At 35.3% G+C, this 18284-nt stretch overlaps 1 protein-coding gene across 10 annotated transcripts in view; it reads right to left on the reverse strand.

The window, feature by feature from the left end:
• The window catches only part of BLTP1 (bridge-like lipid transfer protein family member 1), a 211177-nt gene that overhangs the window by 175018 nt on the left and 17875 nt on the right, over positions 1–18284 (reverse strand). For all 10 annotated transcript variants that reach the window (XR_016035322.1, XM_055405582.2, XM_055405581.2 and 7 more), the window contains exons 3-7: positions 16363–16493; positions 13504–13620; positions 12425–12503; positions 10668–10732; positions 874–1060 (exon numbers count right to left, since the gene is read on the reverse strand). Coding sequence is in view for 9 of the 10 variants with exons in the window: in XM_055405582.2 (XP_055261557.2) it covers positions 874–1060; positions 10668–10732; positions 12425–12503; positions 13504–13620; positions 16363–16459 (545 nt within the window). In the remaining variant the exon portion in view is untranslated. The remainder of the gene's footprint in view (positions 1–873; positions 1061–10667; positions 10733–12424; positions 12504–13503; positions 13621–16362; positions 16494–18284) is intronic.

Below are 18284 nucleotides of genomic sequence, written 5' to 3' on the forward strand. Positions count from 1 at the left end.
AACAGAACACAGAACCTAGAAACCAATAAAATGAAAGTATATAACTGTACATGCACCTTAACTATGTATATGTATTTTTAGACTTGTGAGTGACAGTTGCTCAGTTATGCCTGACTCTTTGCAACCCCATGTTGGAATTCTCCAGGCAAGATTACTGGAGTGGGTTGCCATTTTCTTCTCCAAGGGAATCTTCCCGACCCAGGGATCCTGCACTGCAGGAGAGTCTTTACCATCTGAGCTACCAGGGAAGCCTACTATTAAGAGACATTTCTAAGTATAAAGACAGGTCAACTTAAAAAGTATCAGCAGATACATGCTTGACTTTATCTCATAATCTATAGACAATACATTAGAATATGTAATGAATCCATACACCTTTTCCAAAAGAATACCCAAGATAGAAGTATCAATAAAGTTATAAATGACAGTCATCAATCAGATGAAATAAATTAGATGAAGCTTTTCTCTCTCGAACAAATGGGGACTGGGCAAGTGGTCAGGAAGGAAATACAATGTGCTTTTGACTTAGCATGAAAAATAATGTTTAGACTTATGTGTGTGTATTTAAAAGAATAAAAAACAAATTGATAGCAGTAGTTATCAACATAAGAGACAGACCTGGTAAGCAGAGCAGACTGGACAGCTTAAGCTGAGATCTAATCTTTTTTACATAATTATATATATTGTACATAATTCTATTCTATATTATTCTATATAATTTTTAAAGAATTTTATAATTATTTATAAGAATAAAATTTTAGTTAATCTACAAAGAAAGATTAGGCTGTGTTTAGGTGAAAAGTGTTATTAATACTCTAATAAAAGCATATGTTTAAATGTTGGAGATTAATAAAATTCAAGTGCGACATCAACCTTTCAATTTTGGACTGGGTTCTCGTTCTTCCATTTTCTCGTGTTTTATCATCTTCTTTCTTGGGTGGAATTATTGTTGGCTCCAAACCAAACAATTCTTGAAGATGTCCATAAAGATCCGAACGATTATAGACATGAAATTCAAAGTCATTGACTGTGATGTATAATCTAGTTTCTGCTTTTGGATCTAAAGATATCAATTACAAAAAAAAAAAAAGGTTTTAGTCAACTTTTTAAAAACTTTAGTTAAAGTTTTAAGTCAAATCCTTTTCCAAAGCTAAAGTAACTCAAATGATTTTAAAGTAGAATTCTATGATAAAATGGAATTAATTATATTTTAAAAGTAATAAAACATTGACAAAACAAAGAAAAAAAGCTGATATCACTATAGTATTTCAGCTTGGCATTCCAAAACAATCTGAATTTCTACATCCCAGTTGTATAACAACAAAAAGATTTTATGCCAAGAAGATCACGATGCCATTTACAGAATAAAACTTTACCCCAATACAGCCATAAGTGTATACTAAAATATACATAGTAAAATATTCAAGTTATAATGCATTAAAATATCACACTAGCATTTGAACTTGTGCATCACAGAAACTATGACTTTATAAATAACAGTTTGTTTTTAAAAAACTACACAATGCTAAAACAAAGATTTCATGAATTGTAGCCTCAAACATTAATAATAATCTCAAATAAAAGATGCAACTATATTAAAACAGTCAAGCAAGACAATAATAGTTTAGCCATTACACAAAGTCAAGGACCTTAAGTTTTTCCTCAAGGGTTACAGATAATATTCTGAGCCATGTCCTCTGAACTCTTCTGCAGATACTGAAATCCCTATAAGGGGGAAGAAGTTAACTGTATGCTGTCCACTAGTACATAGACCGCAGACCAGCTGCAACCAGAAGGGTGATGACGCTGATTCCCCATTACCCCACCACCAACCAATGAGAAGAATGTCTGTGAGCTGATCACGCCCTGCCCTTTGAACGCTATAAGACTCTCTCCAAGGTGGGACACACAGTCTTGAGGGCATTAGCCCCTCTAGACTGGCAAAGCAATAGAATTATTTCTCTCTATTTCATCCAAATCTCTGACTCTGAGATTTAATCCAGCATCAGTGTACAGAGGCCGAATTTCAGCAACACACATATACAACCTCTTTGGCAAAAAATAAAAAGTTGGGAAAACCTACACTAGATTCTCCAGGAACTAGAAAAAGACAGTAAATAAACAGTAGAAAGGATGTAAGACTAAATTCCTGTAACACTGTTTACAAATGTTATGATCTAAGGCAGTACATTAACCACCCTTACCCTCATTCTCTCTATAAAATGAGAATACCTCTACCCTCCTGTAAGACGATTACACCATAAATACTAGTTCCCTTGCCTTAGCAGGTCAAATTCTTACTAGTCATATTGATTTATAACAAATTTTCTTCTTTTTAAATAATCTTTCATTTCACAGTGTGATATAATGTTCATCGTAATAATAAAAACAGTTCATCTCTATTGAACAGTTGCTATGTTCTAGGTACTGTTCTAGGCACTTTACTCATAGAATTTCATTTAATCCTCACAACAAACCTAGCAGTCAGAGCCCAATATTATATAACTCAGAGGAAGACCAAAACCCAGGTCTCCAAATACTGGTTCTTAAACACAAAATAAAAGTACTTATCAATTTTATCAATAAATATAATGGCTATTTCAAAGGCAAAAATGTTATTAATCCCTGAAAACAAAAATGTATCAAAGGGTCCAGGTATTTTTTTGCATTTTACAAAAAACTGATCAACAGTCATACCTTAAACACAGTATTTAATTGTTAAATTCTGGTAACAATAGATTTCTCACTGACATTTACCTCTCCTGGAAATTTTAAAAGCAGTTTTTAGGTTTCATTCATTCTGATGATACTTGGAGTCAAACAGAAAATTTTAATTAATACATAATTTAAGAAAGATATAATCAACTGGCTCTTTTAAATCTCTCTACATTAATAATGTTCTGCACTTGAAGGCAGAAATCTTCTCATACTTCTTGTCATCTAACATTCATATAATGAGCTTCCCAAATTCATTTGTTAATAAAGTTGTTCATTGTTAATCAGTTGCTAAGTTGTGTCCGACTCTTTGTGACCCCAAGGGCTGTTGCACACCAGGCTCCTCTGTCCTCCACTGTCTCCCAGAGTTTGCTCAAACTCATGTCCATTGAGTCAGTGATGCTATCTAACCATCTCATCCTCTGTCACCCCCTTCTCTTCCCGCCCTCAATCTTTCCCAGCATCAGGGTCTTTTCCAATGAGTGGGCTATTCACATCAGAGCTTCAGTTTTAGCATTAGTCTGATGAATATTCAGGGTTAATTTCCTTTAGGATTGACAAGTTTGATCTCCTTACTGTCTAAGGGACTCTCAAGAGTCTTTTCCAGTACCACAGTGCAAAAGCATCAATTCTTCGGCACTGAAACGTCTCTGTGGTCCAACTTTCACATCTGTATATGGTTATTGGAAAAATCATGGCTTTGACTGTATGGACCTTTCTTGGCAAACTGATGTCTCTGCTTTTTAATACACTGTCTAGGTTTGTCATAGCTTTCCTTCCAAGGAGTAAGCATCGCCCAATAGATATAAGTACAGACATAAAAGGCTCTTAACAAGCAGTTAATTTATGGAGGAAAAAAGTAAATAACTGTTATAGAACAGTGTAAGTCTCCTGAACAAACAGCTAATTAAGACTTATTTTCCAAAGGGAAATCAGGAAAAAGGCACTATTTAATTATTCAATTGGGACACATGTTATTTGTCGTAAAAATCTAAGTGCTACCAAGTGCCACCAAGGCCTTGTAATATACTCAGAATCAAGTCTATTGACCTTTCAAAAATTGTTCAGCGATTTTTATTTCCTTCATGTATTTAACAAACAAGATTTAGATGCTACAAATTTAACAGTACTAGATTATATTAGGCTAAAATTTCTAAGCAACAAAATAATAGGGACATACTTTACCATTTCCTTTTCACTCCTTAATAATCTAAGAATTCCTCTGGATAAGAGGGATGCATGTCTAGCTAGTCAGACTAGTATGAATTTAAACACTATGATATATCACCATATATTAAGAGGTAACTGGTCCTGCTATTTGTTTCCCAAAAGAATCCCTTAAAATTGCTGCTGCTGCTAAGTCACGTCAGTTGTGTCCGACTCTGTGCGACCCCACAGACGGCAGCCCACCAGGCTCTCCCGTCCCTGGGATTCTCCAGTCAAGAACACTGGAGTGGGCTGCCATTTCCTTCAATGCATGAAAGTGAAAAGTGAAAGTGAAGTCGCTCAGTCAGGTCCGACTCTTAGCAACCCCATAGATGGCAGCCTACCAGGCTCCTCCATCCATGGGATTTTCCAGGCAAGAGTACTGGAATGGGGTGCCATTGCCTTCTTCGCCCTTAAAATTAAGTATCCTCAAAATAAAGACTTTTGACTGATATCCTCATTAGTCAACAACCATCTATAACAGATCACTAGTTCATGACTTAGGAAATATTTTACAACAAATTCTATGGTAAACAAATTAGATGTATTATTTATTTCTCTTTTGTAAAGAGTTACACTGGACAGGTAACAACTTAAAAACTGCTCCTGGACTAAATTCTCTCAACCAAGCTCTATGGCATAGTAGTTTTGCACTTGACACTCTTCTTTTCTTCTAAGAGAGGAGTTCTAAAACTTCCTAATGAAAATCTTGACCCTACTCACAGAAGGGGCCTGTCTCCTTAGACAGCTAGTAGCCATATATCTACTCAGACACATGGCCCAGTTGGGCTTCTAAATTTTCCACAAAGAAACATCAATTATCTCTACCTCCTCTTGGTTAACTATCAAAGCACATGGATCTGCCCTTAATAAGCAAGAAATAATAACCAGACGGTAAGGTCATATTATTGAATACAGCCTACTATTTTAACCCATATTCTACAATATTGTACAACTTTTTATCAAAAGCTTAGTTTCTGGCCTATTCACTCCTCGGAACAACAGACTGGTTCCAAACAGGAAAAGGAGTACGTCAAGGCTGAATGTTGTCACCTTGCTTACTTAATTTATATGCAGAGTACATCATGAGGAACGCTGGGCTGGAAGAAGCACAAGCTGGAATCAAGACTGCTGGGAGAAATATCAATAACCTCAGATATGCAGATGACACCACCCTTATGGCAGAAAGTGAAGAGGAACTCAAAAGCCTCTTGATGAAAGTGAAAGAGGAAAGTGAAAAGGTTGGCTTGAAGCTCAACATTCAGAAAAAAGATCATGGCATCTGATCCCATCACTTCATGGGAAATAGATGGGGAAATGGTGGAAACAGTGTCAGACTTTATTTTTTGGGGCTCCAAAATCACTGTGGATGCTGACTGCAGCCATGAAGTTAAAAGACGCTTACTCCTTGGAAGGAAAGTGATGACCAACCTAGATAGTATATTAAAAAGCAGAGACATTACTTTGCCAACCAAGGTCCGTCTAGTCAAGGCTATGGTTTTTCGTCTAGTCAAGGCTATGGTTTTTCCAGTGGTCATGTATGGATGTGAGAGTTGGACTGTGAAGAAAGCTGATCGCTGAAGAATTGATGCTTTTGAACTGTGGTGCTGGAGAAGACTTGAGAATCCCTTGGACTGCAAGGAGATCCAACCAGTCCATTCCAAAGGAGATCAATCCTGGGTGTTCACTGGAAGGACTGATGCTAAAGCTGAAACTCCAATACTTTGGCCACCTCATGCGACAAGTTGACTCACTGGAAAAGACTCTGATGCTGGGAAGGATTGGGAGCGGGAGGAGAAGGGGACGACAGAGAATGAGATGGCTGGATGGCATCACCGACTCGATGGACATGAGTTTGAGTGAACTCTGGGAGTTGGTGATGGACAGGAAGGCCTGGCGTGCTGTGATTCATGGGGTTGCAAAGAGTCAGACACAACTGAGCGACTGAAGTGAACTGATACACCATATTCTAAATGATGCCCCTAAATCATGCCAGACTAATAATGTACTTAGACCAAACTGATTATTCTTGCACTGCTATTTGGCATTGTGTCTTTACCTTTGAAGGATGTGATTATGAGCACATTGTTAAGAATGTTATCCTTTACAATAGAGAATATATTTTAAAAGCATATGGAAGAGAAACTTCTTTGGCCATTCATCAAAGTTGTGCTCTTCATGAGCACATACATTTTCAAATGTAGGTAAAACTATGAGCAAATAATTAGAATTATAAAAGTATAACTGATAAAGCCTACCAACTTTTAACATCACTGTAAAATAGAGGTTCAAAATCTTTTTTCTACTGCAAACTGCTGGTGTAAAAAAAAATGAGAAGAATAATTTAGACTAAATGTTCTTCAGTGTTAAGAACATAAAATATCCAAAAATCATGATAATAGTTCTGCTCTACATTATGGACAATTACAGAGAAGGCAGAAACAGAGATTTATGTTAGCATTAAAAGTGACAAAAAGAATCCAAGACATAAAGAAATGACAGGGGAGAGCCAGTCATGAAAGAACCAATATTACAGCAATTTATATTACACTGCGGTTATGCATCTTAAGTAGTGATTACATTTTGCTATATTCTTTGAAATGAGCTAAGTTCATGTCACTCCCCTGCCCCAAAACCTTTCATGGCAGTGGCTTCTCAGTGTTCAACATCCTGCATTACATAGCTTCCATCTTATCCCCTATTATTCTTTTACCTTATATTTACCACCATATGGAGTTGTTAATTCCTAAACACACCTGTTTTCCAACCTCAATGCCCCTGGTCAAACCAGTTATTCCATCTGAGCTACCCTCCCTTCCACTCCACCTATACCTGACACAATCCTATTCACTGTCATCACCAAGCATGCTACTTAAGAGATGGAACTTTCACAACAGCTTTACCATTCTGTGCGTGTGTGCATGCATGCTAAGTCACTTCAGTTGTGTTTTGACTCTTTGGGACCCTATGGACTGTACCGCCAGGCTCCTCTGTCCAAGCAATTCTCCAGGCAAGAATATGGGAGTGAGTTGCCAATTCCTCCTCCAGGGAATTTTCCCAACCCAAGATCGAACCCAGGTCTCTTAAGTCTTCTGCATTGACAAGCAGGTTCTTTACCACTAGCGCCACCTGGGAAGCCCTCTACCATTCTGCCTCCTTGACAAATAGAACTTTAAACACCATGAATTTGCTGGGACCACACCAAGTGGTCCATATCAAACTTGGTAATTCTGAGGATAGTTCACTGTTTTTCCTCAATACATACTCACTGTTCCCTTTTTTCTTTAATTACAATTGTTTGTATGCATTTATTCCTTCAAATAGATTTGGATAATACTCTTTATTTTTTATTCCCCCTCCAGATTAGCACAATGATCAGTAAAGTGAATGTAAAATAAATATCTGTTAAATTAGGTAAAGATTTTCACCGAAAGTTACCTCTTTCTTAAAGAACTTGGGTCAGTTATTCTTGACCCTCATTCAAGAATTTTGGTGAAAAGCAAACCACTTTAAGGAGAAGTTAACATTTCATGATAAAATGAAGTAATTATTTTTTTTAAAAGAGAAGACTATAAACAATTTAAGACAGTATCCCCCGTATCAGTGAAAATTCTGAAGTGGGCACTCCCAGTAGGCCTACTTTACAACCTGCAGTTACCTCATTCCTGCAAATGCCTTCATTCCTCCCATAAGCTGTGATAAGTGTTTATTTACAAATAAGAATCTTCAAGAACCCTCTTGGGCCACATTTGACAAGGCTATTTAATAATTACAAGGGACACTAAATTGGAAGTTAGCAGACCTGGGTTTTTGTCCTGATTTTAACAGCTATAATCACAGGAATTTATGATTTTTCCATCTGCAAAATGAGGGGGCTTTGAGGACATTAGCTGTTTCCAAATTGATGATGGATATTGAGAAAAATCGGTTGTTTTTTGTGTTCCTTGGAATTCTGGAGTCAACAGCATTGGGTGGGGTGGTGTTAGGTCAAAGGGCCTCCTCAACCCACCATTTCCCTACAGTTTATCAGTTCACATTATCATTTTAAAACACCAAAGGGGAAAAAAAATCTGAAATAAAACTTCTAGTGAAAATATAAAACAGGGTGGGTTAGTTTGTTTTACCACAAACAAGCTATATAAATGAAGAGAACTTTTGTTTTGGCTCCACTGTAACCTTGCTTTCAAAATTTATATTAACTAACATGTAAAAAGAAAAAAGATTAAATCAAAATATGACCTTACCACACAGACTGCATGATTACCAGAAGCATGACATGCTGAGGAAGAATACTCTCCTAAAGTAATCTATCTCTAAGGCACAAGCTAGATGGACTTTTCAAACTAAATCAAGGGTAGAAATACTGGGCATGCCCAAAATTAAGTCAATGTGTTAGAAACTAGAACTGAACTCAAAAGAACCTGGCTCTCAGGAATGAGCTTTAACCATCTCTAAAGTGTAAGATATATTTAATTAAGTACCACCTTTAAGATTTACAGTCAAATTAAAAAAAGAATCAAAAATATTCTCTTCACAATACCTAAGCAATGAAGGAAAGTGCTTCAAAACTCTGAATTTATTCAGATTTCATATTAATAAAAAGTCAAAACTTAAAAACAAAAGATTCCCAGTGCACTAACATATTATCTAAAGGACATTTTATTTGCCTGTGAGAATGCTTATAGTAACTACGAAGAAATGAGGTAAAAAGGTTGGTTAAATAACCAAAATTCCAAAATCACAGACTGAAGACAGGTAATGAAACAAAGCATTCTCAATCACAGATGAGAGACTGCAAAAAGCCTATTCCAAAGGTCCACAGAACACTTTTATCATAAGAAGTCACTCAGCTTTTGTTCCAAATTATCTAATATATAACTTTAATTTTTAGAAAACATTTTCCAGAAATGAAATTTGCCCATTTTTCTTTCTAATATTTCTGGTTTCATTAACTGCAGATGTCAAAATCTAACCCATTAATGCCAACATTTTCAAGGGAGAGTACATTATGTATTATATAGGAGGGATGAAAGATATGTGTGAGCAAGGCAATAATAATTTTTAAAAAAAGGCTAAACAATAGTGAAACAATAGGAAAATCTAAAAATAATTTAGGATAGCTCAAACTTTTGCTAAGTTTTAAAACTTTCAGAACTTTAAATCTATTTTCCCTTAGAAAAAACAGTATACATCATGAGATTCCTAGGGGAGCTCACACACACACAACCCAACACTTAGTTGGAAAGTTCCAAAATTATACAGAACCAACCACCATTTCAGAATCACTGGGGAGCCTGAAACAGAGATCCTCATACCTAAGAAAAGATGGAGGGGTTTCATTCTCTTTTGACCCTACACTCCCAGGTAGCACTTACATTCTCCTTAAAAGTAGTTATCAAAGTATGGTCCAGGGACCTCTTGGGGGGATCCTGAGACCCTTTCTTGGGGAACACAAAGTCAAAATTATTTTGATAATATTATTATACTAAGATATTTGACTTTTTATCAGTCATTTTCAAATGAGTGGACAATGGGGTTTTTTAAAGGCTATAAGAAGTATATGAATATGAAAGCAGAGGTGAGAATTCAATTACCTTTCATTAGGACAGACATTTAAAATATTTGCAAAATTTAAAACAATGTCAGTCTTCTCACTATATTTTTGCTTTGGAAAAATTATTCTTCATAAAGTGTGCTATTTATTTTAACATGTAATGGATTTATTATAAATACTTTTAATGATAAAAATGTTTCTATAACGACCAGGCTTGATTTTGAATGCAGCAAATATTAAACAGATAAAACTTAATAAATAAAAGCTCTTTGGAATCTTCAATTATTTAGAATGTAACAAATTCTGAGATCAAAAATGTTTGCGAATTACTATTCTAGAAAGTAAAGACAAGGTCTCCTTTCCTTGAGGCCACTGGTGTGGTTAATATTAGAGAAGAAAAGTTACAGGCACAGACAGGAGCACCTAGAGTTGTGAAATGAACAGGTGAGCAAAATATACTGAGATAAAATTCTGATGATAAAAAGCAGAAACAGAAGACAGTCTAGAGTATGCATTTCCTCTTTTCTACACATCCTTACCATAGTTCAGTTCAGTTCAGTTCAGTTCAGTCGCTCAGTCGTGTCCGACTCTCCGCGACCCCATGAATCACAGCACGCCAGGCCTCCCTGTCCATCACCAACTCCCGGAGTTCACTCAAACTCTTGTCCACCGAGTCGGTGATGCCATCCAGCCATCTCATTCTCTGTCGTCCCCTTCTACTCCCACCCCCAACCTTTCCTAGCATCAGAGTCTTTTCCAGTGAGTCAACTCGTCACCATAGTAGATAAATGCAAATTCGTAGCAATGTTACATAAAGGTATGAATAAAGCAAAGAAGCTAAAAAGATAAATATCTTAGTAGAGCGATCAAAGAGTGCTAGGAAAGCCACTTTAACCACAGTATGGGATTAAGTCCACAGATGTAATAGGAGGTAAGCCTAGAAATGTGGGTAAGGGTCATACTGAGAATAACCCTAAACAAACAATAGACTAAGGAAACTAAATTTAACCATGCAGAGGAAAGCTGCTGAAGGATTTTCAGCCAAGAAATGTTAAAATCAGTTCTGTAAACTCCAAAGCTTTTAAAAATATTTTTATCTATTACAAAATGTGAAACATTTCAATATCTACAAATGAAAATTCTGATTACTGAAGATTTCAAACACATGAAAAAATGAAAGCATGTTGCTTACCATGTTGCTTCTGCTTTGGATTATACATTTTCCACCACCGAAAAATTATAAATCCATCTTGAATTCTAAGCAAGATAAATAACAAAATTAAAAGCTTAAACAACAATTTATTTAACTCATTTCTTAGTTATTATAAAAAGCAGGAAACTGATAATAGGGAAATACAGAAAACTGGACACTAGCATACTTAGATGTTTCATACTCTTCCAATTAAGAAAGGAAAAGATCTGCAAAAGCTCTTTGATTCTTCTGTTTAGGTAAACTGTAATACCAAATAACATTTAGTAGGACAATAAAGTGTTAACAGAAAAAACATTTTCTTTTTAAAGTGATATTTTTAAAATGAAGTTAAAATTATATAAACTAAAAGTCAAATCTTGAAAGGGAGATATTAGCACACAAAGGGAAAGCTTTTAAAGATTTTCTTTCATTTCTATAATGACGTATCACTTCATACCCCCAAAGGGTGGTATTATAGCCTAACTTTTAATTTTAACTTGGAAATAGTTTTAGATTCACAAAGAAGTTACCTCTACTGTTATAAGTGAGGTATGAGTGCTGCCAAACTGTAGCACTTCTCAGCTAATTTAGTGTCTCCAAGTTTTATAAAATCACATGAATAGAGTAAGCTTTTCTAGAAGTCGCTCAGTCGTGTCCAACTCTGCGATCCCATGGACTGTAGTCTACCATGGAGTTTCCAGGCAAGAGTACTGGAATGGGTTGCCATTTCCTTCTCCAGGGGATCTTCCTGACCCAGGGATCGAACCCAGGTCTCCTGCATTGCAGGCAGACGCTTTACCCTCTGAGCCACCAGGGAAGCCCCTTACAGAAGACAGAATATATATCAAACATATGAACTATCATTTTTCATTATATTCAGTTTTCATCTCTTTTGTAAGGTAAAATTAGAAATGCTATTAAGGTTAAATTATTCTAAAAATTGACTATCTATAAAAAGAGGATAATGGATAAGAGATATCAACACCCCTGATCCTTGCTTATATAACAAATGACCACAATGAATTCTACAACAAAAATGGTCAAGTAATCTAATGCTCAATTTTTAAAATTAGGGATGATATGAGATTGTTCATTTCTATAAGCTGCTATTCAAATATGATTTTTTTGGCCAGTGTAGAGTTGGACTGTGAAGAAAGCTGATCGCCGAAGAATTGATGCTTTTGAACTGTGGTGCTGGAGAAGACTCTTGAGAGTCCCTTGGACTGCAAGGAGATCCAACCAGTCCATTCTAAAGGAGATCAGTCCTGGGTGTTCATTGGAAGGACTGATGCTAAAGCTGAAACTCCAATACTTTGGCCACCTCATGAGAAGAGCTGACTCACTGGAAAAGACTCTGATGCGGGGAGGGATTGGGGGCAGGAGGAAAAGGGGACGACAGAGAATGAGATGGCTGGATGGCATCACCGACTCTGTGGACACGAGTTTTTGAGTGAACTCCGGAAGTTGGTGATGGACAGGGAGGCCTGGTGTGTGTGATTCATGGGGTCGCAAAGAGTCGGACACGACTGAGCGACTGAACTGAACTGAACTGAACCCTTAGCTAAATTAATCCACAGATAGAAACATTAAAAAAAAATCAATTCACCAGGTATGAGTCACTGAAAAAATGATTGCTGATTTATGGTTTTATTTGAAAATCCAACATTTTACTATGAAAAAGCAAGTCATACTCAATTCAGTATTATAATCAAAAAAGTCTGTAATATTTCAGATTTAAGATGGATATTTATTTTTACCTAATAGACATGTCTTCTGTAATATAATAGATTTCACGAACCATGACTTTTCCAGAAAGAACAGAGAAAGAAAATGAACCTGTTGTAGGAAAAAAACAACAACAACAGCAATTAATGTAATTGTTTTGAAAAACAGTAGAGCCCTAAAAGCTTTAAATAATCTTCACATTCAATTTATTCAATAATTAAATGTTCTTTCCCTACTTCTTTCCTGATATCCTTACAGCCTTACTAATCTTGTCATTTTCCCCTCAAATATAACAAAAAGTGCCACAGATACCATTACTATTAACTGAGTTACTAAATAATTATATGAGGACATTAGTTTCACAGCTACTTCCTATGAATAATTCTTTTAATTAGGCACAGTCATTAAATGAATCCAAAGCAGTTCCCCATTTTTCCCCATTAATTTCGGTGACTCCAGGAACCAGTCATTGCCTCAAATTAATGAAAGACTACTTATGTTTGAGAGAACTTTTATTTATGACCACTAAGAAGTACTCTAAGGAAGATCAGAAATATTCTATTAGGTGATCCCTCATCTCTTCTTCCCAGTGGTTCAGGGTTTTTCCAAAGAATATGAATTCCTAATATACCCTCCTATCTACTTGCGAACTTCCCATTTATAAGTAGGTTAAATTAATAACAAAAGCTACAAAATGAAGTACACATGATGATTCTACTTAGTTACAGATTTTTTTAGGTATCAGTTTTTTTTTTAAAAAAAAGCAAAACTCCATCAAGCATTAGAAATTTTCTTTGGATGGTAGAATCTTGAGAAATATCCAATTCCATATTTTATATGTGTCCAGATATTTCAAATTATTTTAATGAGGATCTCCTGTAAGCCAAAAAGTCTAAAGGCTACTACAGAAACCCTTTGAGAAATAAGAACGAGGTAAAGGACATAACCAAATGGTAGTTCAACTCCAGTCAGAGTACTATATTAGAGAAATTTCATGTAAATTAGTTTAATTTTCATGAAACAAAAGTAAATTTTTAAAGCTATTGTTTGTTTACAAAATAAACTTACAATTTCCAGATTACACAGAAGAAAAAAAATTACTCAGACTTACCAATATGAATATAGCCATGCTTGTATAACCTGTTAAGAACTAGTGTTAAAATAAGACCAACATTCCGAGAATTATAATACGTGAGATAAATAATCCATCCACAAGACAAAATAGTAGCTGTTGGAAGAAAAGAATGCAAAAAAAGGATCTCACTATACATTTCCTTTTGATCACCTTAACATTTTAATAAAAATTTGTTAGTAAAAGATCATTTATCATGTTCAGAAACAAGATTTTCTTCCATATGGTAACATGTCCTCTTACAATTTAACACTTGAATTTTTAAAAAGAGTGGTTGATTCTACTTTACCCACCTTTCAAATTCATTCACCAGAATACAGACTTGAATCAGATCAAGAAAAACAATGTTTCAAGTAAAACTGCTTTCCTTTTTTTCTGTTTCATTTTACACTACTTTACACAGTTTTATTTATTAAACATACACAAAGTGTTCTGGGAAGAGAAAGCCCATATTTCTGAATATTCTGGAAGAAAAAACCTACCTTTATTAGACTCAGAGTTCATTCCTAAGCTATTTCCTAAAGGCTACAGTCACTTACAAAGAAAACTGATGATTTTTTACATCAGAGAAAAGTCACTTTTTAAAAAAATCAACAGTCTCTGCTTTTAAAATACTGTTGGAAAGAAGTGAGAAATTTAACCTACTTAAAAGCATATCTATATTAAATAGGCCACCAAATATTAATACTATTATGTTGCAATTGGTAAGACAATAACTTACTTTTAAAGAACACCATTAAATACGCTTCAATATATGCTATTCTATATTTGACCATTTTTCATGAAAAGTTTACAGTCACTTATAAAATCTGTAATATTCCTCCCAAAAAACCTAGCTCATTAATACATAAATGACAAAATACAAGAAAGCATTTTTTGATAAATTTTCTTTTACTTATGCATTTGAAAAATATAACTATTTTCTAGATTAATTAAGACAAAATAATATAAAGCAGTTTAATATATGTAACCTTTCAGCAGCATTGCATTAAGTTTGTACTTTAAAAAATTATGTTGCTGCTGCTGCTGCGTCACTTCAGTCATGTCCGACTCTGTGTGACCCCATAGACAGAAGCCCACCAGGGTCCCCCGTCCCTGGGATTCTCCAGGCAAGAACACTGGAGTAGGTTGCCATTTCCTTCTCCAATGTGTGAAAGTGAAAGTGAAGTCGCTCAGTCGTGTCCGACCCTTAGCGACCCCACGGACTGCAGCCTACCAGGCTCCTCCATCCATGGGATTTTCTAGGCAAAAGTACTGGAGTGGCTTGCCATTGTGCTATGATTTGCCCATAAAAATTATTTCTAGAACAATTCTTTTGATGATACAATATTTTTTAAGCTTAAAGTTATCCTGTATTAATTTTTACCATGAATCACTGTGTGAACAGCAAGTTTCTATGGGCTCTTCAGAAAGGCAAAGGTATTTGCTGAGAAAGCATGCTCTCATCTCAGAAAGTAAACCACCTAGGGAACTGTGGCCCTTTCAGTGTATCATGTCCCTCCCCCCTCCATGCCCTTCCACACTGTAAGATCATTCGTAAAATAGAGAGATTAAACAACCCCTCACTGTTTTCCTGGTTGCTGCTATTATTTTCACCTGAAAGAAAGGAGCTGTATACCATACAAAAAAAAAACAAACAACAAATTCTAAATGATAGGAAAGGGGGCATATAGGATATAATTTGATTAAACTAAAAGACAATTTTCAATGCTGTTTTTATCAAATTATATTTCATAGTATTGTTTTGCACTTCATTTCACTTTTAAGTTTCCATTATGATAATTTAGAATAGTTCATGTTCATCAATTAGGGGAGAAAAAATAAAGTTTAAGTGGTAAGCCAATCCTACCTACAAACCATAAATCATTATAATTCCCTTTATATACACTTCTCCTCTATTGTAACACTATCACACAGCATCATGAAAGAAGCACAAGCCTACACTCAAGAAAAAGAACAGTTGTGTAACCTGTGTAAGTTATTTAATTTTTATGGGTCTCAATTGCCCAATAGGTTAATAGGAAAATACCAGCTACTTTCATAAGTCTGCTATGAACATTACTGAGATACGCAAAATGTCTGTGGCACATGGTACACAGATATTTAATAAATATTTACTCAATAAATATTACCATTACCTCCCTTTCCTCTCTCACTCCATCTTACCCTTCCTATTTTCCTCTCTGCACTTTTCTAATTCCTTTGCTAAAATTCAAATCAAATAGCGTTCTTCCATGAAACATCCTGGACAGTAACAACCTACAGTAATTGCTCTCTTCCACAGTACTTGATGTATTTCTCCTTATCTGTTGATATTCATTCACTCACTCATACGTCTTCCCTCTCTCTGCAATTTAATTATATACTGCTTTGTATTATTTGTGTACACCTAGAAAAGTTCTGGAATATAAGACAAAAAAACATCATTACTGGAAAATTCTACTGTCAGGTACATAAGGAGTGAGGAAAGAGATAAGATTTAATTAGGCAAAAGCATTTACCATGAGGATTTATCACTTTATAATAAAACAAAAGTGTTTGCGTGTATGCTGGGATGGAAATGGAAGAGCTGATCTGAAACAGGAAAGAAAAACTAGGTCTCTCTTATCATCCCACTTCCCCTAACACAGACAAGGAAGCAGTCTAAGGAAAACAGCCCTCCAGAGCAGTTTCCAGAGCTAATATTCATAGAAACACAGATTAAAATACTTGTCTCCAAAAAAACAAACAAATGATATTGTAAGCATTCTAACTTCAGTGAACTACTGCTTAAAATCTGGCAGCTGCTAATCCATACACAAAAAAATAATAAAGTACAAGAAAATATATTCTACTTACCAACAAGGAGCCAAACAACATTGGAATTGTGTTCTGTAAGAAAATCTTCTAGTTGAGTGATACTAGGAACAATACTCTCATTCTTCCTTTGATCCATTACTAAAATCTTTCCAGAATAGCATCTAAAAGGCCTGAAAGAGTTCAAAAGTTAAATTTAGAATTTAACCTATGTAAGGGGAAGAAAGGTGAATTTAATAAATGTGAAAGTTTATTAAATCATATTCTGCTTTCTTCAAAGACAGGAATGTAAAACTATAATGAACAATAATAACAAAGATGTCCACATTTCTACATAAAATATAAAACAATGTATCATATTTTTAAAGTCCTGATTTCACAAATCTAAGTATGAATAGAGATCTAAGTTCAATTACTAAACTCTGGCTCAAAATAAGAGGGACATAATTAGTCTTAAATCTAACCAAAGATATTTATTCTCAACAATCAGGAAATATCAGTCATCAATATTAGACAAATTCATCTAAACTTGTACCCAAAACTGCCACTTAATTATAATGTATTTATATATTAAGCTTTAGTAATCCTTCTTAACCTCTATCAGCTGTGTATTCCCATTATTCCATGAAGAAACAATCTTCCTAGTTTAAATTTATTCTAGGTAGAATTTGGACAGTAAGCAGATCTCCTGTTATCAGATGCTCAGGATAAAATATAATACACATCAAACTGTGACCAGTCATGTGCAAATATATTTATGTGTGTATAACTGAGTATGTGTATGTGTGTGTATGTGTATATGTGCGTGCATGTGTGTATATATATATATATGGACTGAGAATCAGCAAAAAGGAATGCAAGTTATTTTTTTTATGATCTGAGAAACAGAAAATTATCCCTCGGAGAGTACAGTATTAACATGACTAACCCAACCCATCTATAACAAAATTACCTTGTGATAAATCAGGAAAAGGAGGAGAAAAGTTAAGACAAAGAAAGCTTCACAGTCAATAATCCTTTACGATCAAAGAGCATATATGACTTTCATAGAGAGTCAGAAAAACAGATTTTAATATAGAAAGATACGTGAGGACAACTTTCTAGTTGAAATTCCATACAGTAAGCTTATCACCTTCTCAAAATGTTTTTCTGTTTACTCACCACAAATCCTATCTTCACAGGTCACAAAACAAGTTTAAAAACTGGATCAGACAACATTGCAAGATACTGTCTACAAGAGGATTACAACATATTTCTGCACTGTTGAAAACACTATAATTTAGAGGCAAATTAAAAATTCATTTTTAAAAAATGAGTTCAGTAACAAAAGGTTTATTATTAAAAGTATATGAAAACCTAGAGCAAAACTGCTAGAGAAACTTTAATGTTTTCATTTTTCAGTAAACTTTTTTTCCTACGGTTTAGAAAGTAAGTAAGAAATGTTCATGTATTGAAAACATTGGTGGTAGTCAAAGGCATGTGCCATGCTGTGCTTAGTCACTCAGTTGTTCCAACTCTTGCGACCCCATGGACCGCGCCCGCCAGGCTCCTCTGTCCAAGGGGATTCTCCAGGTAAGGAAACTGGATTGGGTTGCCATACCCTCATCCAGGGAGTCGAAGGCATGGGCATGGGGTGGTGGAAATGACTGAAGAGGGTCAAAGGATACAGACTTTCAGTTATAAGATAAATAAGTTTTGGGAATGTAAAAACAGTAAGGTGACTATAGTTAACAGTAGTGTAGTGCATATTGACGGAGAAGGCAATGGCAAGCCACTCCAGTACTCTTGCCTAGAAAATCCCATGGACGGAGGAGCCTTGTAGGCTGCAGTCCATGTGGTCACTAAGAGTCAGGCACGACTGAGTGACTTCACTTTTCACTTTCACACATTGGAGAAGGAAATGGCAACCCACTCCAGTGTTCTTGCCTGGAGAATCCCATGGATGGGTGAGCCTAGTGGGCTGC

The sequence above is a fragment of the Moschus berezovskii genome, chromosome 19 (genome assembly GCF_049115385.1).
Source record: "Moschus berezovskii isolate FMDL1 chromosome 19, NW_MosBer_1.0, whole genome shotgun sequence".
NCBI classification, from domain to species: domain Eukaryota; kingdom Metazoa; phylum Chordata; class Mammalia; order Artiodactyla; family Moschidae; genus Moschus; species Moschus berezovskii.